The 24,788-nt window shown below is 42.3% G+C and overlaps 1 protein-coding gene across 1 annotated transcript in view; it reads left to right on the forward strand.

The window, feature by feature from the left end:
- The window catches only part of cog7 (component of oligomeric golgi complex 7), a 94,215-nt gene that overhangs the window by 49,033 nt on the left and 20,394 nt on the right, over nucleotides 1–24,788 (forward strand). The window contains exons 7-9 of the mRNA XM_041206935.1: nucleotides 517–639; nucleotides 13,253–13,451; nucleotides 19,531–19,658. Coding sequence (XP_041062869.1) covers nucleotides 517–639; nucleotides 13,253–13,451; nucleotides 19,531–19,658 — 450 coding nt within the window. The remainder of the gene's footprint in view (nucleotides 1–516; nucleotides 640–13,252; nucleotides 13,452–19,530; nucleotides 19,659–24,788) is intronic.

A 24,788-nucleotide genomic window follows, 5' to 3' on the forward strand; every position in this document is an offset into this window, starting at 1 on the left:
AAAGCAAGAGGCGGCCAGACACTCTACAGGTTTGGGGTAGTGCAGGGAGTGGATGCAAAGCAGGCTTAATCGCCTAAAGTCAAAAGGGTAGAATATCCCCTGGGGTTCATGAGAAACAGTGGAAATTACTTTTGTGGGGCTGAGCAATTAGCTGTGGGAAATTCCCTGCCTCACGGGGATGAGGAAGATCTCCTGTGTTCCCTTTTAATTTCAGACATAGCAAGTAGTCAATTAGCCATTAACAGCGCATTCCTCCTTCAGTCCCTCTCCATCCAAATATCTCCTGGATTGTGATTCCACTCATTATTAACCCCATCTTGGGTGGCAGCATTGGGTGGTGGCTTTAGCTTTCATTGCATGGATTTCCAGGAACTGCAGGTTTGGGTTCATCTCTCATTCGCTGTTCAGGCTGGGTCACAATGGTAAGTAAAACAGTGTACTGGAGACAGCTGCGTGAGCACCCTGTGTGTGTCTGTGTGTATTCATTTAATTGTGTTTGTGCTTTGCATTCTTCAGAGTCAGCTGGTCTCCACATGGCAGGAGCTGTGTCAGAGTGACTTCAATCTGAATCACCAACTAACAGAGTTCTATGATACACTACTGGCAACATGGCATGCCCAACTACAGTGGACCAGTCAGGTAACATCAAAGCCTACAAATAAAGAAAGGCTCACATAAAGAAAGGAATATCTTGCATTTATATAGCACCTTTTACAACTTCAGGATGTTCTAAACCTCTTTACAGCTCTTGAAGTGTAGTTACCAACGTTCCTGCTAAGCTGCATGCATATGCATCCATACAGTAGCCTGGAAGGTACCACATAGGCCTTTTTCCATGTTAAATTATGCATCTGTGGAATACTTAAAGCTCCCATGCATTGGAAAAACTGGCTGCATGCAACAACGTAACTTTACAGGGTACTTTGGTAGTTACTGTTGTAATGTAGGAAGTGTAACAGACAATTTATGCACAGTGAGCTCCCACAAACAGCAGTCTGATAAATGAGCCGGATAACCTGTTTTAGTGTTTGTTGGCTGAGGGATAAATATCAAATGACAGTCCAGTCTAAAATTTCTTGCTGTTTTGGCAAAGGTAACAGCAGAGCAGCACAAATCTCTCAGGAAATTACTTATCGTAGATTACTTGTACCATAATTTCCTGGATCTTCTGCAATAGAATAGTGGCACATTACTGTAGATCCACTATTATTATGGTGCTGTTTTTCAGAGCAGAATTCCCTATTCTTTTTCAGATTAGTGCCATTTACATCTGCCTGAGAGGAAGACAATTAATTGCCTCTATTTAGCTGAACCATTTGGCTAACTTTTGGATCAGAAATATATTCCTGTCACTAGAGGGGGTATGTTATTTTGAAATAAATTGTTCTGGGATACAGGTGACACTAGCAAGGCAGCGTTTATTACCCATTAATTGCTCCCTGGGCTTTAAGAATCAGTCATGTAGTGTGGAACTGCAGTCACTTTTTGGTGCAGATCAGGCAAGGCTGGAAGATCCTTTCACAAAAGGGCATGAGTGAACCATTTGAGTTTCTACAACAAATTTTCACAGTCACAAGCCACCAGATTTATTGAGTTCAGTTGCACAGCTTGTCATGGTGGCATAGTTGTATTGTTACTGGACTAGTAATCCAGAGACCCAGGGTAAAGCTTTGGGGACTGGGGTTTGAATCCCACCACGCCAGATGGCGAATTCAATTAATATCTAAAATTAAAAGTCTAATGATGACCATGAAGCCATTGTCGATTGTCGTAAAAACACACCTGGTTCACTAATGTCCTTTAAGGCCCTTACCTGGTCTGACCTACATGTGGACTCAAGATCCACGGCAATGTGGTTTACTCTTAAGTGCCCTCTGAAATGGCCTAGCAAGCCACTCAGTTGTATCAAACCACTAAAAACAAGTCGAGAAAGAATGAAACATAGCGGACCACCCGACATCGACCTAGGCATCAGAAACGACAACGGGAAACTCAGCCCTGTCAACCTTGCAAAGTCCTCCTCCCAACATCTGGGGGCTTGTGCCAAAAATGGGGGAGCTGTCTCACAGCCTGACATAGTCATACTCATGGAATCATAGCTTACAGATAATAATACCCAGACACCACCATCACCATCCCTGGGTATGTCCTGTCCCACTGGCAGGATAGAGCCAATAGAGGTGGTGGCACAGTGGTATACAGTTGACTCCAAACTTGTGGCACCAAGTAAAACATAGACAAGGAAACCTCCTGCTGATTTCACGTACTGTCCCCCCTCAGCTGATGAATCTGCACTCCTCCATGTTGAACACCACTAGGAGGAAGCACTGAAGGTGGCAAGGGCGCAGATGTATTCTGGGTGGGGGACTTCAATGCCCATCACCAAGAGCGGCTCTGTAGCACCACTATTGACCGAGCTGGCCAAGTCCTAAAGAATATAGCTGCTAGACTGGGTCTGTGGCAGGTAGTGAGAGAACCAATAAGAGGGAAAAACATACTTGACCTCATCCTCACCAACCAACCACACGTGCATCTGCTCATGACCGTGTCGGTGGGAGTGACCACCGCGTAGTCCTTGTGGAAATGAAGTCCTGTCTTCACATTGAGGATACCCTTCATCGTGTTGTGTGGCACTACTATCGTGCTAATTGGGATAGATTTTGAACAGGTCTAGCAACTCAAGACTGGGCAACCATGAGGTGCTGTGGGCCATCAGCAGTAACAGGATTGTACTCAACCACAATCTGTAACCTCATGGCCTGGCATATCCCCCACTCTACCATTAGCAACAAGCCAGGGGATCAAGCCTGGTTCAATGAAGAGTGCAGGAGGACATGCCAGGAGCAGCGCCTGGCATACCTAAAAATGAGGGGTCAACCTGGTGAAGCTATACAACAGGAGTACTTGAGTGCCAAATAACATAAGCAGCAAGTGACAGACAGAGCTAAACAATTCCACAACCAATGGATCAGATCTAAGCTCTATAGTCCTGCCACATCTCTAGCTGTGAATGGTGGTGGATAATTAAACAACTCGCTGGAGGAGGAGGCTCCACAAATATCTCTACTCTCAATGATGGGGTAGCTCAACACATCAGTGCAAAAGATAAGGCTGAAGCATTTATAACAATCTTCAGCCAGAAGTGTTGAGTGGATGATCCATCTTGGTCTCCTCTGGAGGTCCCCAGCATCACAGATGCCAGTCTTCAGCCAAATTAATTTACTCCACGTGATATCAAAAAACGGCTGAAGGCACTGGATACTGCAAAGACTACGGGCCCTGACAATATTCCCGGCAATAGTACTAAAGACTTGTGCTCCAGAACTTGCCACACCCCTAGCCGAGCTGTTCCAGCACAGCAACAACACTGGCATCTACCTGGCTATGTGGAAAATTTAGATTTACAGGAATGTTGCCAGGGCTTGAAAATTGCAGCAATGAGGAGAAATTGGATAGGATAGGGTTGTTTTCCTTGGAACAGAGAGGCTAAGGAGTGAGCTAATTAAGGTGTATAAAATTATGAGGGACCTAGATAGGGGAGACAGGGAAGATTTGTTTTCCTAGCTGTCAGTTACCAGGGGCATAGATTTAAGGCAATTGGCAGAAGGATTAGAGGGGACATGAAGAAAAACTTTATCACAAAAAATGGTGGGCATCTGGAATCCACTGCCTAAGTTGGCGGTTGAGGCGGAAACACTTAACTCATTTAAGAGGAACCTGGATCTGCATCCAAAGTGCTGTAACCTGCAAGGCTACAGGTGCTGGAAAGTGGGAGTAAAATAGGTGGCTAGTTTCTTCCTTTTTTTTTGGTCAGCTCAGATACAATCGGCTAAATGACCTCTTTCTGCAAAGTAACTTTTCTATGGTCCTAATTGCCCAGGTATGTCCTGTACACACAAAGCAGAAAAAATCCAAACTGGCCATTTACCGTCCCATCAGTCTATTCTTGACCTTCAGGAAAGTGATGGAGGGGGTCATCAACGATGCTATCAGGTGGCACTTTCTTAGCAATAACCTGCTCACTGACACTCAGTTTGGGTTCTTCCAGGGTCACTCAGCTCCTGACCTCATTACAGCCTTTGTTCAAACATGGATAAAAGAGCTGAATTCCAGAGGTGAGGTGAGAATGACTGCCCTTGACTTCAAGGCAGCATTTGACCGAGTGTGGCATCAGGGAGCCTTAGCAAAAGTGGAGTCATTGGAAATCAGGGGAAAAACTCTCCTTCTGGTTGGAGTCATAACTAGCACAAAGGAAGATCTCTGTGATTGTTGGAGGTCAATCACCTCAGTTCCAGTACAATACTGCAGGATTTCCTCAGGGTAGTGTTCTAGGCCCAACCATCTTCAGCTGCTTCATAATGACCTTCCTTCCATCATAAGATCAGAAGTAGGGATGTTTGCTGATGACCCTCAATGTTCAGCACCATTCGTAACTCCACAGATAGTAAAGCAGTCCATGTCCAAATGCAGCAAGACCTGGACAATATCTAGGCTTGGGCTGACAAGTGACAACTAACATTTGTGCCAGACAATGACCATCTCCAATAAGAGAGAATCTAACTGTTGCCCCTTGACATTCAATGCAATTGCTATCGTTGAATCCCCAACTATCAACATCCTGGGGGTTACCTTTGACCAGAAACTAAACTAGACTAGCCATATAAATACTGTAGCTACAAGAGCAGATCAGAGGCTAGGAATCCTTTGGCGAGTAACTCACCTCCTGACTCCCCAAAGCCTGTCCACCATCTGCAAGGCACAGGTCAAGAGTGTGATGGAATACTCTCCACTTGCTTGGATGAGTGCAGCTCCAACAACACTCAAAAAGCTTAACACTATCCAGGACAAAGCAGCCCGGTTGGTACCCCATCCGCAAACATTTACTCCTTCCGCCACTGACACACACTAGCAGTAGTGTGTACCATCTACAAGGTACACTGCAGCAATTTACCAAGGCTTCTTAGGCAGCACCTTCCAAACCCACGACTGCTACCATCTAGAAGGACAAAGGCAGCAGGTAGATGAGAACACCACCACCTGGAGTTTCCCTCCAAGCCACTCACCAACCTGACCCAGAAATATATCGCTGTTCCTTCACTGTCGTTGGATCAAAATCCTGGAATTCCCTCCCTAACAGCATTGTGGGTGTACCTACACCATATGGACTGCAGCGGCTGAAGAAGGCAGCTCACCATCACTTTCCCAAGGGCGATAAGGAATGGGCAATAAGTGATGGCCACATCCCATGAGTGAATAAATGTAAATGGTGGGGTTTGAACTTACGATCTCAGATTTTGCTAGTCCAATATCATATTTCATTAGCACATGGTATTGTGGGCTGAATGGCCTCCTAATGTGGTGTATCAATCTAGAAGAATGGGTAAACTCTACTCCCATATCATGAAACGTAGAGAGGCACAGTGGGAAATAAATGCACATATATTGTCGTGAAGACTGACATTTATCCTGACTTTGAGACTAACTGCTGGGGCTGGTCGAGTTGTATGCAGTAATTTATTGCAAATGATGAGGTGAGGAGTTGTCATGTGTAGCCATATTGCTACAGGTTGGTACATTGAAGAACACAACCAAGAACTAGGCTGAATATACAAGGTTTGGGGGAGAATTGGAAAAAGCAAAAAAGAGAAACAAATAGAAAGCATGACAAGAGACTGGCAGCTAACATAAAAGGGGATCCCAAAGTCTTCTAAAGACATATAAATAGTAAAAAGAGAAGTGGGGCCGATTAGGAACCAAAAGGATTCATGCATGGAAGCAGAGGATATGGCTGAGGTATTAAATGAATACTTTTTATGTCTTTACCAAAGAACAAGATGCTGCAAAGGTCATGGTGAAAGAGGAGGTAGTTCAGGGTTTAAAATTGATAAGGAGAATGTTTTGGATAGGCTCTCTGTATTTAAAGTTAATAAGGCACTAGGACCGGATGAGATTCATCCAAGGATGCTCAGGGAAGTAAAAATGGTAATTACAGAGACACTGGCCATAATTTTCTGGTCTTCGTCAGTCCACAGGCACTACCCAAGTCTAGAGAATTGCTCCTGTTCAAAAAAAGGTGTAATGATAAGCCCAGCAAAGATAAGCCAGTCAGTTTAACCTTGGTGGCGGGGAAGCTTCAGTCTAAAATTAATAGTCACTTGGGCAAATGTGGGTTAATTAAGGAAAGCCAGTGTGGATTTGTTAAGGACCAAAAGTGTTTAACTACCTTGTTGGAATCTTTTGATGAGATATCAGGGAGGGTTGATGAGGGTAATGCTGTTGATGTGGTATACATGGACTTACAAAAGGCATTTCATAAAGTGCCACATAACCGACTGGTGAGCAAAGCTAGAGCTCATGGAATAAAAGGAACAGTAGCAACATGGATACGAAATTGGCTGGGTGACAAGGAAAAGGGAGTAGTGGTTAATGATTGTTTTTCAGACTGACAGAAAGTTTATAGTGGAGTTCCCCAGGGATCAGTGTTAGGATCCTTGCTCTTCCTGACGTATATTAATGACCTAGACTTGGATGTAGAATGCACAATATCAAAATTTGCAGATAATCCAAAATTTGGAAGTGTTGGGAACTGAGGAGAACAATGTAAGACTTCAAAAGGACATAGGTTGATGGGATGGGTGAGCAAGTGTCAGATGAAAATTAACGCAGAGAAGTCTCAAGTAATTCATTGTTGTAGGTGGAATGTGGAGAGATGAAACAAAGGGTGCAGGAGCAGAGGGACCTGGGTTTAAATGTGCATAATCATTGAAGGTGGCAGGACAGGTTGAGACCAGATAATAAAGAATATGGCATCTGAGCTTTATATTTAGAGGCAGAGAGTGCAAAAGCATAGAATTTATGTTAACTCTGTATGACATGCTGGTTTCTTTTCAACTTGAGTATTGCATCCAGTTCTGAGCACCACACTTTAGGAAGGATATGGAGGCACTAGAGAGGTTGCAGAAAGGATTCATGAGAGTGGCTTCAAGAGATGAAGAACTTCAGTTATGTAGAAAGGTTGCAGAAGCTGGGACTTTCCCCTGGAAGAATGTGCAGGGCTACAGGGAGAAGGTGGGAGAGTGGCACTAGGTGAATTGCTCCTTCAGAGAGCCAGCACAGACATGATGGGCCAAATAACCGCCATCTGTGATGTAAGTATTGCATGGCTCATTCGAACATCAATGCAAGGTATTAAGTGATGGGATGCAGTTTCATAACCAGGACTTCTCCTGACCCAGAATCATCTGGTGTGCATTTATATCTCTCTGGCTCAACCCTGGGCTGGCCTGCCTGTGTTCTCCATTCCTCTCTCTCACTCAGGCCCCTCTGCCAATGGGCACGCCCTCAGTCTGTTTCCCCCCCCCACCCATTCATTTCCTCACCCCTGCCCTTGGCTTGGTCTGATCCCCTGCCCTCAGGAGCTCCCCTCCTTCGCTCCCCCTTCCCCCTTCCTCGGGAGCTCAGTCCCCACCCCCGCTCACTCTCTGCCCTCTTCCGTGCCTGAGGTTTGGTGTGTGCTGAGTTACTGCATCTCTATAGTGGAGTTGTCAAGGACTCAGGTGTGAATGACAGTGGGAGCGTGATAACATAGGATGAATGTGCCTCTAGTACTTTATCTCAGCAGGAGAATGTACTCAGGAGAGAATGTTTTTTTAATTCTTTCATGGGATATAAGCATATCGCTGCAAGGTCAGCATTTGTTGCCTATCGTTAATTGCTTTTGAGAAGGTGATAGGGAGCTGCCTTCTTGAATTGCTGCAGTCCATTCAGTGTAGGTACACCCACAGTGCTGTTAAGGATCAAATTTCAGGATTTTGACTTGGCGATAATGAAGGAATGGCAATATAGTTCTGAGTCAGGATGGTATGTGACTTGGAGGGTAACTTGCAGGTGGTGGTGTTCTCACTCATTTGCCAACCTTGTCCTTCTAGGTGGTAGAGGTCATTGGTTTGGAAGGTGTTGTTGAAGGAGCCTTGAAGAGTTGCTGCAGAGTACACACTGCTGTTACTGTATCAGTGGTGGAGTGTGTGAATGTAAAAGGTGATGGGCGGGGTGTTGATCAAGTGGGCGGCTTTGTGCTGGATGGTGTAAAGCATCTTGCGTGTTGTTGGAGCTACCCTCATCCTGGCAAGTGGGGAGTATTTCATTGTTCCTGAGTTGTGTTTTGTAGCTTGGAGGATGGGTTTTGGGGAGTCAGGAGATGAGTTACTTGCTGCAGAATTCCCTATATTCCAGCAGGAATGTACCTGGTGAGGAATTGACTGTATCCAGCAGGAGTGAACCCCAATATCAGGGCAGCTATGGTACCTGTAAAGCAAGTGTTGTTTTCCTGTACTGGTGGAGCTAACTGCTGAGGGCGGGGGGGGAAGGTGAAGGTATGTGGCTGTGAAGGACAGGGAAAATTTACAACAGTCACGTGCCTCATGTTGACGTGGGCATCATAGCTCCAAAATGCTAAGTGAAATTGTGCAAGGGCAGAATAATTCTCAACTGGCTTCAGGTATCACAATGTGCCTGTTTTTATGTTCCCATAACAGTAAAAAGTGCAACAGCTTGTCAATTTAGCTTCTGCACTGATGCAGATAACAAGTTCCATTAATCACTGGAATGTGTATGTGGAATTTGTTTAATAACCTGTGAACTGGTTGTTTTCTGGTGTTATAGAGCGTTCTGAATCTGCTTAGTGTTTCACTGTCTCTCTCTATTTTCTCTCTTCTGCTCTCAAAGTCCCTGAATTGAGTGTCAGCTGAAGATTCCAACAGCTGCTGTCTGTGCCCGGCTCCTGCTGCCCCCTGTTGGAATGATAAGTGAACCACAACTTGGGTGGGGGCTGGGATTCCTGTTTCATTCCGAATTGGTTAACCAATTGAGGTTGGGGTTAGGGTCCTGAAAAACTGCCTCAAGCTTGGGCAGAGGGTGAAGTAAAATTGACCAGAATTTCCCCTCTTGACTGCAGAGTGACCACCGCTAGCAAATGTGGGCTCTGTTTGCACCACTTGAACGCTACTCTCCCTTATTTGGTTTTGTGCCCTCTCAAATGATTTAATAAAGCACTGAACAAAACATGACCATCACCCTATCATTTGCAGTTCTTCAAGATAAGGTCACCACTCATCACTTCGTTATTCCAGGCAAGAGCATCAGTGTTCTTCAAGCCCCCATGTGCTTGTTCTGTTCCCATAGTCCTTTATCCCTCTTTCCTTCAATCATTTATCCTTAAAATATTGACATGGACTCTGCTTCAATCGCTTCTTCTGGTACTACATTTTCAAAGGCTTTCTAGAAGTCCATGAACACCATGGTGACTACATTTTTCCAATTTCAGTTGATGGGTGTGTGTATGAAATATATATAAGGGGAACCATGGAGGAAGCTAATAGTGAAGAGCTGGGAAAACCAATCAGTTGGACAGCTGGGCGCAACAGTTAGGAGAGCAAGCCTAAGGGGATGATGATTCCTGTAGCTGAGTTTTTATTTTTGAACTTAGGTGTCAGTTTGCACTCCCTGGTGTTTTATTTCATACCCTTTTAATGGAAATATTCCCCCCTGCCCTGCCAAGTATTTGAAAATTCTTGCCTTCCCTTTAATTCTTTCCCAGAGGGTATGGTCTCCAGTCCAGTACGACTTGTTACAAATGTATTAAATGTTCTGCCTTATCTCTGATCTGTTTCCAAGAATAACTTTATGTTAGTAGATTAAACATTAAGACATTACTTCTGAAAAGCAATAAATGCAAAATCTCATGTAAAATATCTCTGGATCTCGCATGTTGTGTTCCATAACTGCAGGCAACGTATTTAGGGCAGTCAGCCATAGTCAAGACTCAACAACAGGGAATCAAGTTTTTGACCAGAACTTTACCTGTACGTAGACATGGGATGAGAAATAACAGGGAAGCAGTCAGAAGGTTCCAGTCTCACTCCAGTGACTAGAGCCCATAATCCAGGCAGACACTCCAGTCTTTCAGACAAGATGTTAAAAGGTGGCCCCATCTTCCCCTTCAGATGGATATAAAGAACAAAGTTTTGAAGAAGAGCAGAGGAGTCCTCCTCCGTGTCCTGGCCAATATTCCTCAAATGACACTTTTTATAAAAAAAAATCTATTATTTGGTCATTATCACATTGCTGTTTGTGTCTTGCTGTTTGCAGTTTGTTGTCACATTTTCTACATTACAACAATGACTGGACTGCAGAAACACTTAATTGGTAACCAAGAAACTTTGGGACATCCTGAGATTGCAAAAGGCTGGTTAACATGGAAGTCTTTCCATTTCTATAGGGATGTGAGTGAGAAAAATGCATGGGCTGATTCCTATTTTTAAACTGCAAGTTAAAAGAAATCTGGAATCAAACAACCTAAAACATAATAATAAAACGTCACAGAGGGGGTGATCGGGGGTTGGATTTGAACCCCAAGTAGGTGTGTTGATTGTTATTAGACTAAGAATCCAGATAATAATTCCACTATGGCAGTTTCATCATCACTTTTACTGAGAACCAGTTATTTTAAAACCTGAATTTAAACTACACAGATTGTTGTTTTAAAAAAAAACAACCCAGATTGTTGTTTTAAAAAAAACAACCCAGATTGTTGTTTTAAAAAAAACAACCCAAATGGTTCATTGATATTCCTTTAGGGAAGGAAACCTGCTGTTTTTACCAGCCTGGACCTACATGTGATTCCAGTCCCACACCAATATGGTCGACTCTTAATTGCTCTCTGAAGTGCCCTGGAATTTGGATGAAATCACACCCATCATTTCGAGCAAGCTCGCCCCCATCTTCTCTGGACAACAAGGGCTGGGCAATATTTGCTGACCTTACCAGTGGTGCCCATGTTCTGAGAAGGTATTTTGAAAAGGGTGGGGATGGCAGGAAGTTAGGGGAGAAGAACAAAGACACAATCACAAAGTGGGTAGGGTGAGAACATGGGTGGATTTGAATCAGCATGCTGCATATAAAAGACAAAGGACTTTGGATTTACAGTAAGGCTTTATCAATTCCCAAAGCCTTTGACAAATTGCATAGAGGTTTTGTTTGCAAAAATAACTGATTGGATAGATAAAGGAATGCCCTTGCTGTGGTGTTTGTTGATTTTTCAGAAAGCCTTTGATAAAAGGCTAGTTGGCAGACAGTAAAGCAGATTGTGAAAGACTGAAGGAAGACATTGGTTAGCAGAATGAGAAAACAGGTGCAATTTAATGTGTAATAAGAAAAAGAAGGAATGAAAGTATCTACTCAATGGAAAGGCACTCAATGCTGAAGATAAACAGAGAGACCAAGGGATTCAAGCACAGAATTCCCTGAAAGTGAGAATACTGGTAGATAAAGCCATTATAAAAGACCAATAACGTTTGGGGTCTTTATAAATAGGCGGCATAGAATATAAAATAGGCCTCCTTATGTACTGTAGTATTCTAGGATTAGCTCCAAGAGTTATGAGGCATGACTTGAGAAAACAACAACTTTCACTGGAGCGAAGAAGGCTAAAGGAAGATTTAATAGAGGTTTTAAAATTCTGAAGGGTTTTGGTAGAATGAATAGGAAGGCAATGTTTCCACTAGTCAGTGATGAGGGATCACCGAGAGTAAGAAGAGAGTTCTTTAGGAGAAATTTCCTTACACAAGGTTGTTGGTGCATGGAATCCTTTGCTACAGGGATTGGTTGAGGCAGAGGCCATCGCATCTCCTACTGTATTGATCTTTGATTTTGTATGGCCGCAGCGTGTGTTTTCATACTGTATGTGGACTCCTAAGATGTATTTCCTGTTTACATGACCAGGATTTTCTTGGAAAAGGGCAAGTCCTGATATCAGGACCAAATGTGAGTGCTCACCCCATACAGGCAGTGGCAGTCTTCCCAGCGACAGCCTCTTAAATAGCAGCCGCTGGGCCCACCGTTCAATTAAGGATGCCAGGCTGGCTCTCCACATTGCCTGTCCATCCTCAGTAGCAGCACAAAGAGGTGGCCGCTGCTGAGGCTGCAAGGAGAGCAAGAGGGCACCTCCGGAAATTTTTTTTCTCTGCCAAGGCCAGGCAGCCCTGGTGATTGGGGCTGTAGGGGTGGGCTTTATTTGCTGGGGCTATGGACCCACTTATTTTGCTGCCTCCACCCCAGGGAGGCCACCTCCTTGAAGTCGGCAGCTAGCCAACCCACATCGTGAGGGCTGCTCTGTTGCCAGCAAAATGCCAGCTGCCAGAGTAGATGGTTCTCAACTGAATGTTTAGTTGGCTACATTTGCCACTTGCCACATCAGTTAATAGCATAGATTTAACTGAAAACTAGATAAGCACTTGAGGGAGAAAGGGTGAGATAAAGAGGGGCTGCAAGAATCTCATGTGAAGCATAAATGCCAGCATACACATTTTAGGCCAAATGGTTTGTTTTGCTGTAGTAGTTCCCATACATTATATGCTGCAGTATTTGCTTTTGTATGGGATTCGCCTGATGAAAGGTGAGGATTTATGGTCCAAAACCGATTGATCGATCTTTATCGCAAGAGGATTTGGGTACAGGAGTAGTGAAGTCTTGCTTCAATTGTATAGAAGCCTGGTTACACCATACCTGGAGTAGTGTGTGCAGTTTTGGTCCCCTTCCCTCAGAAAGGATATTATTGCCATAAAGGGAGTGCAACGAAGGTTAACCAGACTTGTTCTGGGGATGGTGGGACTGTCTTATGAAGTGAGATTGGGGAAACTAAGTCTATATTTTCTAGAGTTTCGAAGAATGAGAGGTGATCTCATTGAAACCTACAGAATACTTAAAGGAATAGACAGGGTAAGATGTTTCCCCTGGTTGGGGAGTCTAGAACCAGGGGACACAATTTCAAAATAAGGGCGAAGCCACTTAGGATTGAGATGAAGAGAAATCTCTTTACTCAGAGGGTTGTGAACCTTTGGAATTCTCTATCCCAGAGGGCTATGGAAGCTCAGTCTTTGAGTATGTTTAAGGTAGAGATTGATAAATTTCTGATTAACAATAACGTAAAGGGGTATTGGGATAATGAGTAAAAGGCATTGAAGTGTTCGATCAGCCATGATGGTATTGAATGGTGGAGCAGACTCGACAGGGTGAATGGCCTTCTGCTCTTATCTATGATATTTTCACTAATAAGTGAAGAATTAACATTTAGTTAAATCTTTTCATTACCATTTAATGTTATGATTCTTGCTGAAATTTGCTCCAACTTTGACTAGTTCTGTACTTTGAGACCTTTTAAGAACTGTACCTAAACAAAAAACCCTATGTTGGCCAGGTCTTCAGGAATCCCTGTGAGATTGTTACCGTACTGCAGATCCAGACCCTGGGAGCCATCATTCCATCAGTCCCTGTCTGCCTCAGCACGGCGATGGAGAAAGCAGACCAGGAGGACAAGCTTCACATGCTGCTGGATATCCATGACAGTACTGTTCACTTTGCTAAGAGCCTGGAGGCAGCAATGCTTCCACACCTGGGTATGTTGGCACACTGAACCTGGCACCCTACAGGAATAGCAGGGGTAAAGGAGGGCATTCACGTAGCACAACACATTGAGTAAGTTTCCTCTTGGAGCAGAAGAAGAGTTCTTAGTAACATGATAAGCAGCAGAACCCATCCTTTTGTGATAGATCTATCTCATCTGTATATTCTGGGGTAAATTCACATTGGCCTCCTGCTCCCAGAGGGAAGTGTGGGGTGGAAGTCTGGCCCCAGGTTGTCATAGTCCTGTTTCCAACTTGCTGGTGCTTTGATTACAGCTCCCCTTAGCAGTGCAGGACTGGTGAATTTACCCTCCTGTCCCTTAATCCCTGTTGCACCTGGTCACCTGGAGAACTGTTTCAACTGCCTGCTTCAGTGGGACTTGTTCCATACAGATGCTGTTCCTTGTATAAGATGCATGTGTGTGGAATCTTCACCATGGGGATTCCTGCAGAACTTTTGGACCAATTCAGATTGTTGAGATGCAGCTTCAGCATCCAAGTGTGCTGGATGTGACAAGTGGTGTTATTCAGGAATCTCTACTGGGGCTTCAGTTTTTCACTCACTTGGATCAAGGAATAGAGTTCATATCCAAGTTTGCAGACAACATTAAGTTTTGGAGTACGCTAGCATTGTGGCTATGTTATTAGTCTAGCGATCCAGAGGTCTAGTCTAATGATCCTGAGACAAGTTCAAATCCCATTTTAGCAATGAGGAATTAAAATTCAATTAATTTATTAAAAGCTAATTTCGGTAATCAGGACCATGAAACAACCAGATTATTGTAAAAACTCCATTTGGTTCATTAATATTCTTAAGGACAGAAATCTGCTGTCTTTACCTAGTCTGACTTATCTGTGGCTCCAGACCCACACCAACATGGTTGACTCTTAACTGCATTTATTTGTATTCAAGAAGGTGGCTCACTACCACCTTCTCAATGTCAGTTAGGAATGGGTAATAAATGCTGACCTTACCAATGACACCTACATCCAGAGAATAAATTAAAGAAAGGCACAGAAAATTGTGTGGGTTAGTGAAACAAGTTACAAACAGACATGGACAGATAAATGAGTGGGCAACATTGGGGTAGAGAGAGTTTGATATGGGGAAGTGTAGCATCACCCACTTGGGATCTGAGAAAGATAAATCAGAAGATATTCATGATGGTGAGAAACTCGGAGCTGTGGACAGCCAAAGGATTTGTGTCCAGGGTTAATAACAATCACTAAAAGTTGGTCCTAGTCTTCCCAAACAACAGAAATATTTTCTCTCCTATCCTTAATATCTTGAAAACTTCAATCAAATCATCCCTTAACTTTCTAAATTCCAGAAAGTACAACCCCAATTTGTGTAACCTCTCCTTGTAATTTAATATTTAAAGTCCAAGTATTATCCTTGCAAATCTAAACTGTGCTCCCTTCAGGGCCGTTATATTTTTATTAAGGCATGGTGCCCAGAACTGCTCGTAGCACTCCAAGTATTATCTAACCACGGTTTTTTTTTTAACCTAAAGCATGAATTCTATCACTTGTATTTCTTCTGGTCCTCTTAGATATAAAGGCCAACAATTCATTAGCCTATTGATTATTTTATGCACTGTACCTGTTCATTATATTCCAATGGTTTATATATGGAATCATTTTATATCTCTACTGTTTCTAGCTTTTCACCATTTAGAAAGCACCCTTTCAGGTCCAAAGTGGATGACCTTATTATTTGCCTACATTGAAATCCAGTTGCCACTGTTTTGTCCATTCATTTAAGCCATCAATATTTCTATGTAAAGTTATGACTTTTTCTGCACTGCTTTACAATGCCACCTGTCTTTGTGTCATCAGCAAATTTGGATATGTGGCTTTCTATGCCATTATCTAAGTTGTCAATGAATGCAGTTAATAGTTGAGGTCGCAATACAGATCATTGTGCATTTCTGCTTGCCTCTTCCAATGTCCTTCCAAACAGTCAGTCTCCAGAGGTTGCGCCTTTCAGCAACTGTCTCCTGGTTGTCAGTGTCAGTGTCTGCGCTGGCATTTTCTGGGACACTACGAGGCACATTCTGCCAGTTAGAGTACCTGCTCATTATCCCTGCTCTGTCTCCTGCCTCCTGGCAATTTCCTAATCATTTCATCGATTTGCCTTCAATTCCATGAACTTCAACTTTAGCTTGCAGTCTTTTAAGAGGGACTTTATAAAATGCATTCTGGGAGTCCATATAAATAATATCAATAGACATTCCCCTATCCACTACTTTAGTCACCTTTTTTAAAAAATTCAGTCAGATTCATCAGGCGTTGAACTCGATTATATTATGATGGCTATTAGATAAATGTTCATGCATTATTAAGCTGTTAGCCAAATATGGCTCATTTCCCATTGCTAAACCTGGCTTATTACTCATTACTAAATTTAAGAAGGCATGCCCTACCCTTTACAAACCTAGCTGACATTCTCTTGATCAGCTGAAAATTTTCAAGATGGTTAGTCACCCTATCCTTAATTATAGACTCCAGTAGTTTCCCAACAACATATGTTAAGCTAACTGGTCTGTAATTCCCTGGTTTCCCCCCGCTGCCCTTTCTTAAATAACGGACTGACATGCAACATTCCAATCTGCAGGAACAGTTGCCAAATTGAGGGCATCTGCAATGTTCTCAGTTACTTGCTTTAAAACCCTGGGATGGAAACCATCTAGTCCAGGAGATTTGTAACTCTTTAATGCCATTACGTTTCTTCATTGCTGTTATTTTATTTACGTTAACCTTAGTGAGTCCCTGATCCTGATTTGATATTTGTTTCCTTGGATGTTTGACATGCTAACCACTCCCTTGACTGTAAACACACATATCTGTTGTTTTCTTATGTTCATCAACAACATCACAATTATCAGTTTTTAAGGGGATCCGATTGCTCATGACTACACTTTTTCCTAATGTAATTTTGTGTTGATTTTGATACTCCTTGCAAGTTTCTTTTCATACTCCCTTTTTGTAACACTTGCTATCTGTTTTGTCACCCTTTCTCCTTTTGTATCTTTTCTATTTGCTGCGTTCTATACTTTTATTTCATTTTTGTATGCTTTTAGTTTCATGCTGTCTCTTACCACTTTGTTTGTCCATAGCTGTCTTTTTTGGCAAGTAGGGCTCTTCCCCTGGTTTCATACTGTATCATGTTAAATATTTTTTTGAACACTTCCCACTGATCTTTGGTCATTTTAACAATTAACAATCTATTCAGTTTATAGTGAACAGTCTCTGACTCATCCCATTGAAGTCAGCCTGGCCTAAAGCCTTAGCAGTTGCCGGTTTCTCCTGTTCAAACACAGCATTGAACTCGATTATATTATGATGGCTATTAGATAAATGTTCATGCATTATTAAGCTGTTAGCTAAATATGGCTCATTTCTCATTGCTAAACCTGGCTTATTACTCGTTACTAAATTTAAGAAGGCATGCTCCTTTGTTGGTTCTGTGACATATTGCTGCAGAAAGCAACCCCGGATGCACGCAAGAACTTTACTATCCTTCACGCATGCGCTAACGTGCTTATCCCAACCTATGTGAAGTTAAAATTCCCATTTAAACCACAGCTGCTAATTCCCGCTATGTTCTTAAATCCTTTTCTATTACTTAATTCTGCCCTCTTCACTCCCTGTTTGTTATATCCTTTTTTAGCACGTTGGTGGTTTTTATTGGCAGCCTTCCATCTTGTAGGTCAATGGTTTGCACCATTGTAGTCAACTGAATGAGAGTAAGCTAGTGAGAAACATAAAAACAGACTGTGAAAGCTTCTGTAGGTATGTAAAAAGGAAAAGACTAGCAAAAACAAAGGTGGTTCCATTACAAGCGGAGTCAGGAGAATTTATAATGGGGAATGAGGAATTAGAAGAGAAACTAAACAAATGCTGTGTTTGTCTTCATGGAGGAAAATACTATAAACCTTTCAGAAATATTGGAGAATCAAGAGACCACTATAAACGAGGAACAACAAGATATAATATTAGCAAAAAAAAGTACTAGAGAAATTAATGGGACTTAAAGTAGATAAATCCCCTGGACCTGATGATCTATATCCCAGAGTGTTGAAAGAGGTGACTGTAGAAACAATAGATGCATTGGTGGTCATCTTTCAAAATTCTATAGACTCTGTAATGGTTCCTGCAGATTGGAAGATGGCAATGTAACCTCACTAGTTAAGAGAGGAGGGAGAGAGAAAACAGGGAACTACAGACCTGTTAGCCTGACATCAGTCATAGGGAAAATGCTAAAATCTATAATAAAGGATGTGATAACAGGATACTTAGAAAGTAAAGGTAGTACTGGGTTAACATGGATTTATGAAAGGTAAAACATGTTTAACAAACGTTGAAGTTTTTGGAGATGTAACTAGCAGAATAGATTAGAGGGAACTGGCGAATATGGTATATTTAGATTTTCAGAGCTTTTGATCAGGTCCCACAGAAGAAGTTAATAAGCAAAATTGGAGCACATGGAATTGGGGTTAATATACTGGCATGGATTGAGAATTGTTAGCGGATAGGAAACAGTAGGAATAAATGGGTCATTTTCAGGTTGGCAGGCGGTGACTAGTGGGGTATTGCAAGGATCAGTGCTTGAGGCCTCAGCAGTTCACAAACTATACCAATGATTTGGATGTGGGGATTAAATGTAATATTTCCAAGTTTGTAAATGACGCAAAACTAGGTGGAAATGTGAGTTTTGAAGAGGATGCAAAGATGCTTCGAGGGGATTTGGAGAGGCTAAGTGAGTGGGCAAAAACTTGGCAGACAGGATACAATGTGGAGAAATGTGAGTTTATCTATGTTGGTAGGAGAAACAGAAATAGAGTATTTCTTCAGTGGTGAGAAGCTGGGAAATGTTGAACTGCAAAGAGTCTTGGGTGTCCTTGTTCATGAGTAACTGAAAGCTGACGTGCAGGTTCAGCAAGCAATTAAGGCAAATTATATGTTGGCCTTTATTACATAAGGTAAAAGCAAAATACTGTGGATGCTGGAAATCTGAAACAAAAACAGAAAATGATGCAAAAACTCAGCAGGTCTAACAGCATCTGTGGAGCGAAAGACAGTTAAAGTTTCAAGTCCGTATGACTCCTCTTCAAAGCAGCTCTGAAGAAGTCATGCAGACTCGAAACGGTAACTCTGTCTTTCTCTGTACAGATGCTGTTAGACCTGCTGAATTTTTCCAGCATTTTATGTTTTTGTTTATTACAAGAGGTTTTGAATATAGGAGTAAAGATGTCTTACTGCAATTATAGAGAGCCTTGATGAGACCACAACTGGCGTATGGTGTGCAATTTTAATCTCTTTACCTAAGGAAAGATATACTTGCCTTGGAGGGAGTGCAACGAAGGTTCATCAAACTCAATCCTGGGATATAGAGATTGTCCTGTGAGGAAAGATTAAATAAACTGGGCCTTTATTCTCTGGAGTGTAGAAGAATGAGAGGTGATCATATTCAAATATACAAAATTCTTACAGGGCTCGACAGGGTAGATACAGGAAGGATGTTTCCCCTTGCTCAGCGGCATGGGGAGGTGGGGGGGTCTAGAACCAGGGAGCACAGTCTCAGAATAAGGGGCAGGCCATTTAAGACTGAGATGAGGAGGAATTTATTCACTCGGAGGTTGGTAAATTTTTTGGAATTCTCTGCCCCGGAGGACGGTGGAGACTCAGTCATTGAGAATGTTCAAGATTGAAATCGATAGATTTCTACATATTAAAAACATCAAGGGATATGGGGATAGTGCAGGAAAATGGTGTTGAAGTAGAAGATCAACCATGATCTCATTGAATGGCAGAGTGGGCTCAAAGGGCTGGATGGCCTACTCCTGCTCCTGTTTTTTAGGTTCTTATATTCTAGTCTGGATTATTTGTATGACTTATATCTACTGCTTTGTTGGTTTTTATTCTTTTTCTAAACAACTTGCACTAAGCACTGAATGCTGGACAAAAATTTTAAATACTTATTGCTTCAGGCTTATGTGAACCAATACATCCAGATCCTGAGTAATTGCAGCAGGTCTTTAAACAATTGTTAATTTTCATTGATTCACAGGTGAGACTAATTTGGTGAAAGTTACGGAACTCGTTGCAGCAATCCACAGCCCTTACCTGCCTTATCAGCTGCAGTATGGTGATCTCGAGGGATCAAACCTGCTCATCCAGATCAGTGCAATCCCGCTGGTAAGACCTGGACTATACTGCTCGGATCATTGTCTGGCGCCCTGCTATTGTAACAGCTATAGGAGAGATTGTAATGGAGTTGGGTGGGGGGTGTGTACTAGGGACAGGGGAAGTTTTGGCATCATGGTAACTAGTGCTGGCCTCGATATGAAATTGTTGCTGATCCTTTGTTTTGTTTAAAATCTGACAGACAGGGCTGTGGCATAATGTTTATTTGTTTAATTTTGTTCTTAGTGAATATGTGGAATGAAGCAGACTGTACATGACCAATATAATCTGTACTTTGCAATACCAGTCTGTATAATGGTATGGTCCAATACCTTTAACTGTAGTGTGTGCTCGAGCTTGGTCTCGCTGTGAGCCATGAAAGAAAGACTTGCATTTATAAAACGCCCTTCATGACCACCAGACATCCCAAAGTGCTTTACAGCCAAATAAGTACTTTTGAAAGTAATTGTTATAAATAGGAAACACAGCACTTAATTTGCACACAGCAAGCTCCCTTAACAGCAATGTTATAATAGCCAGATAATCCGTTTTCATTTTGAAACGTTGATTGGGGAGTAAAAATGGACAGGACATCAGGATAATTCCCTGCTCTTCTTTGAAATAGTGCCATGGGAAGTTTTACATCTATCTAAAAGAGCGGGTGAGGTTTGGTTTTAACTTAAGACCTTTAGATGTAGGAGCAGAAGTATGCCATTTGGCCTATTGAGTCTGCTCTGCCATTCAATGAGATCAAGGCTGGCCTGATAACCCTCAACTTTTCTGCCTTTTCCCCATAACCCTTGTTTTCCTTGCTGATTTAAAAACCTATCTATCTCAGCCTTGAATATACTTAATGACCCAGCCTCTACAGCTCTCTGTGGTAAAGAATTCCACAGATTCACTACCTTCTGTGAGCAGAAATTCCTCCTCATCTTTGCCTTAAATGGGCAACCCCTTACTCTGAGACTATGCTCTCTGGTCCTAGACACTCCCAGAAGGGGGAAACAACCTCTCAGCATCTACCCTGTCAAGCCCCCTAAGAATCTTATATGTTTCAATAAGAGGTTGCCTCTCATTCTTGTATACTCCAATGAATACAGCCCAACCTACTCAACCTCTCCTCATAAGAAAATCGCTCCAGACCTGGGATCAACCTAGTGAACCTTCTCTGGACTGCCTCCATTGCCAGTATATCTTTCCTTAGATAAGGGGACCAAAATTGTTTACAATATTCTAGGTGTGGCCTAACTAGTGCCTTGTATAGTTTTAGCAATACTTCCCTATTTTTATGCTCCATTCCCTTTGAAATAAAGGCCAACGTTCCATTTTCCTTCCCTATTACGTGCTGAACTTGTATGTTAGCTTTTTGGGATTAATGCATGAGGATCCCCAAATCCCTCTGTGCCGCCGTCTGCAGTCTCTCTCCGTTTAAATAATATTCAGCTCCTCTATGCTTCCTGCCAAAGTACATAACCTGACATGTTCCCACATTATATTCCATCTGCCAAGTTTTGCCCACTGATTTGAACTGCCTATATCCCTCTGTAGACTCCTTGTGTCACCCTCACCACTTGCTTTCCCACCTATTTTTGCGTCATCTGCAAACTTGGTGATAGTACATTCACTTCCCTCATCCAAGCCATTAATATTTATCGTAAATAATTGGAGCCTCAGCACTGATCCCTTTGGCACTCCACTAGTTACAGGTTGCCATCCTGAAAATGCACCCCCTTATCCCAACTCTGTCTTCTATTAGTTAGCCAATCCCCTGTCCATACTAATATATAACCCCCATCACCATGGGCTGTTATCTTATTAAGTAGCCTTATGTGCGGTACCTTATTGAACGCCTTTTGAAAATCCAAATATATCGTTGAATATTTTTTTAAGGCAGAGGTAGGTAGACTCTTGCTAGGCGAGGGAATCGAAGGTTATCGGGGGGGTAGATGAGGATGTGAAAATCAAAACACAAGGTGATCAGCCATGATCTTATTGAATGGCGGAGCAGGCTCAAAGGGCCAAATGGTCTACTCCTCTTCCTACTCCTTATGTTCTTATTACATCTACTGGTTGCCCTTTATCAATCCTGCTTGTTACCTCCTCAAAGAATTCTAACAAATTTGACAGGCATGATTTCCCCATCATGAAGCCATGCTGACTCTGCTTGATTATATTATGCATTTCCAAATCCTCGGCTATTACATCCTTTATAATAGACTCATTTTCATAACATTTCATAACATTTTCCCAATGACAGATGTTAAGCTAACTGGCCTATAGTTAGTGGGTTTTTTTGTCTCCCACCTTTTTTGAATACATTGGTAGTTTTCCAATCCTCTGGGACTTTTCCAGGATCTAAGGATTCTTGGAAGATTACCACCAGTGCATCCACTATCTCTGTAGCTACTTCCATTAATATCCTAGGGTGCAACACATAAGGTCCAGGGGACTTATCAGCTTTTATCCCCATTGGTTTCCCTAGTACTTTTTCTCTCGTGAAAGTTATTGTATTTATTTCCTCCTCCTCTTTTGCCCCTTGATTATTTAGTATTTTTGGAACGCTATTAGTGTCTTCTACCGTAAAGACTGATGAAAAGTATTTATTCAACTCCTCTGCCATTCCCTGATTTCACCATTGTTTCCCCAGCCTCATTCTCTAAGGGGCCTATGATTACTTTGGCCCCTCTCTTCGTTTTTATGTATTTAAAGAAGCTTTTACTGTCCATTTTTATATTACTTGCTAGTTTACCCTCAAAGTTTATTTTCTTCCCCTTTATTATTTTCTGGTCATCTTGTTGGTTTTTAAAACTTTCCCAATCCCCTGGCTTACCACTGATCTTTGCCACATTGTATGTTTTTTCTTTCAGTTTGATACTATCCTTAGCTTTCTTAGTTAACCATGGATGGTTTATCCCCTTCTTAGAATCCTCCTTCCTCGCTGGGTTATATCTTTGTTGTGAGTCATGAACTATTTTTTTAAACATCTCCCATTGTTCATCAACCATCTTCTCTGCTAAACTCCTTTCCCAATCCACACCAGGCAACTCTGCCCTCATCCCTTTGTAATTTCCCTTAAGTTTAGCATAGTTGTTTCTGACCCAAGTTTCTTACACACAAACTGAATGCTAAATTCTACCATGTTATGTCACTGTTCCCTAGGGGATCTTTTACTCTGAGATCATTTATTAAACCTATCTCATTACGCATACCAGATCCAAAATAGCCTGATCTCTGGTTGGACCCACAACATATTATTCTAGGAAACTGTCCCGAATACACTCTTATGAATTCTTGCTCTTGGCTACCTCTGCCAATTGATTTTCCCAATCTACATGAAGATTAAAGTCAGCCATGATTAAGGTATTGCCTTTTTTACATGCCCTCATTACTTTCTGATTTATTCTCTGTCCTACAGTATAGCTACTGTTGGGGGGGGGCCTATAAACTACTCCCACCAGTGACGTCTTCCCCTTGTTATTTCTTGCCTCCATCCATATGGATTCTACATCTTCTGATCCAAGATCATTCCTTGCTATCATACTGATTCCACCCTGTACTAACAAAGCTACCCCACCACCCTTTCCTTGCTGTCCGTCCTTTCGAAAAGGCATATACGTTTGAATATTTAGTTCTAAGCTTTGATATCCTTGTAACCATGTCTCTGTAATGATTATCAGATCATACCCACTAATTTTTTTTTTGCTGTTAACTCATTTCTTTAGTTCTGAATACTGCATGCTTTTAAGTAAAGAGCCATTAATTTTGCCTTTTACCATTCCCCCCCTCCTTTGACCCTATTTGATCCTGCTGCTTTTTTATATTTGTACACTCTATCCCTTCCTGTCACACCTCTGGGTATCATTACCTAAATAGCTGCTATGCAATGCTGCCATATCCTTTTGCTTTGTAGATCTACGTATTCCCCTCCAGAACCCTCGCCCCCTCTATTTAGTTTACAGCCCTCTTTACAGCCCTAGTTATTTGATTCAACAGGACATTGGTCCGAGCACGGTTCAAGTGAAGCCTGTCCCACCAGAACAGCTCCCTTCTACCCCAGTACTGGTTCCAGTGCCCCATGAACTGAAACCCATTCCTCCCACACCAGTCTTTGAGCCACGCGTTTAATTCCTTTACTTTATTTACCCTATGCCAATTTGATGGTGGCTCGGGTAGTAATCCCGCGATTATTACCTTGGAGGTTCTGCTTTTTGATTTAGCTCTTAACAGTTCAAATTATTTTAGCAGAACCTCCTTTTAAAGTAGTGCAGCCGGGTTTGTTTCTCTGTTTTGAGCAAAGCCTCAAGAACTAAATTGCCAGACGCCAAGGTTTAAAACCGAGGGAGAGAAATAAAGTGAATTGTAAATAATCACTGTCAAGTTTGGCTTTAAGAAAAAACTTGAGTGCAGGTCAAGGTAAGACTAAGGGAGGCAATAAGTTCAAACAATCTTGAGATTCTTGATAAGCAAGTTAGGAAACTGTGCAGTCAGCCTTGATATCAACATATCCAAGACACCAGGAAGAAAAGAATATAGCATGGACTTCTTGAAGCTTGGGAGAAACATGAGAGGAATGATCAGAGCAGGAAGGACTCAAGTAGCAATAGTAAAATCGAGCAATTTTTGACTTAATCCCTTATAGGTATTCTAAGTGATGTAATTGACAGTGCAATCAAGTGGTACCTACTCAACAGTTACCTGCTCACTGATGCACAGTTTGGGTTGTGCCAGAAGCAATCTGCTCCAGACTTCATTACAGCCTTGGTCTAAACATGGACGCAAAGCTGAATTCAAGAGATGAGGTGAGAGTGACTGCATCAAGGCAGCCTTTGACCAAGTGTGGCATCAAAGAGCCCTAGCAAAACGGAAGTCAGTGGGAATCAGGGAGAAAACTCTCAACTGGTTGGATTCATACCTAGCACAAAGGATGATGGTTGTGATTGTTGGAGGCCATTCATCTCAGTCCCAGGGCATCACTGCAGGAGTTCAAGATAGTGTTCTAGGCCCAACAACTGTTTGACCTCCTTGACATACAGTGGCATTACCATCACCAAATCCCCCATCAACAACATCCTGGGGGTCAGTATAGACCAGAAACTGAACTGGTCCAGCCACATAAAAACTGTGGCTATAAGAGCAGCTCAG

Source organism: Carcharodon carcharias, chromosome 15 (genome assembly GCF_017639515.1).
Source record: "Carcharodon carcharias isolate sCarCar2 chromosome 15, sCarCar2.pri, whole genome shotgun sequence".
NCBI lineage: Eukaryota > Metazoa > Chordata > Chondrichthyes > Lamniformes > Lamnidae > Carcharodon > Carcharodon carcharias.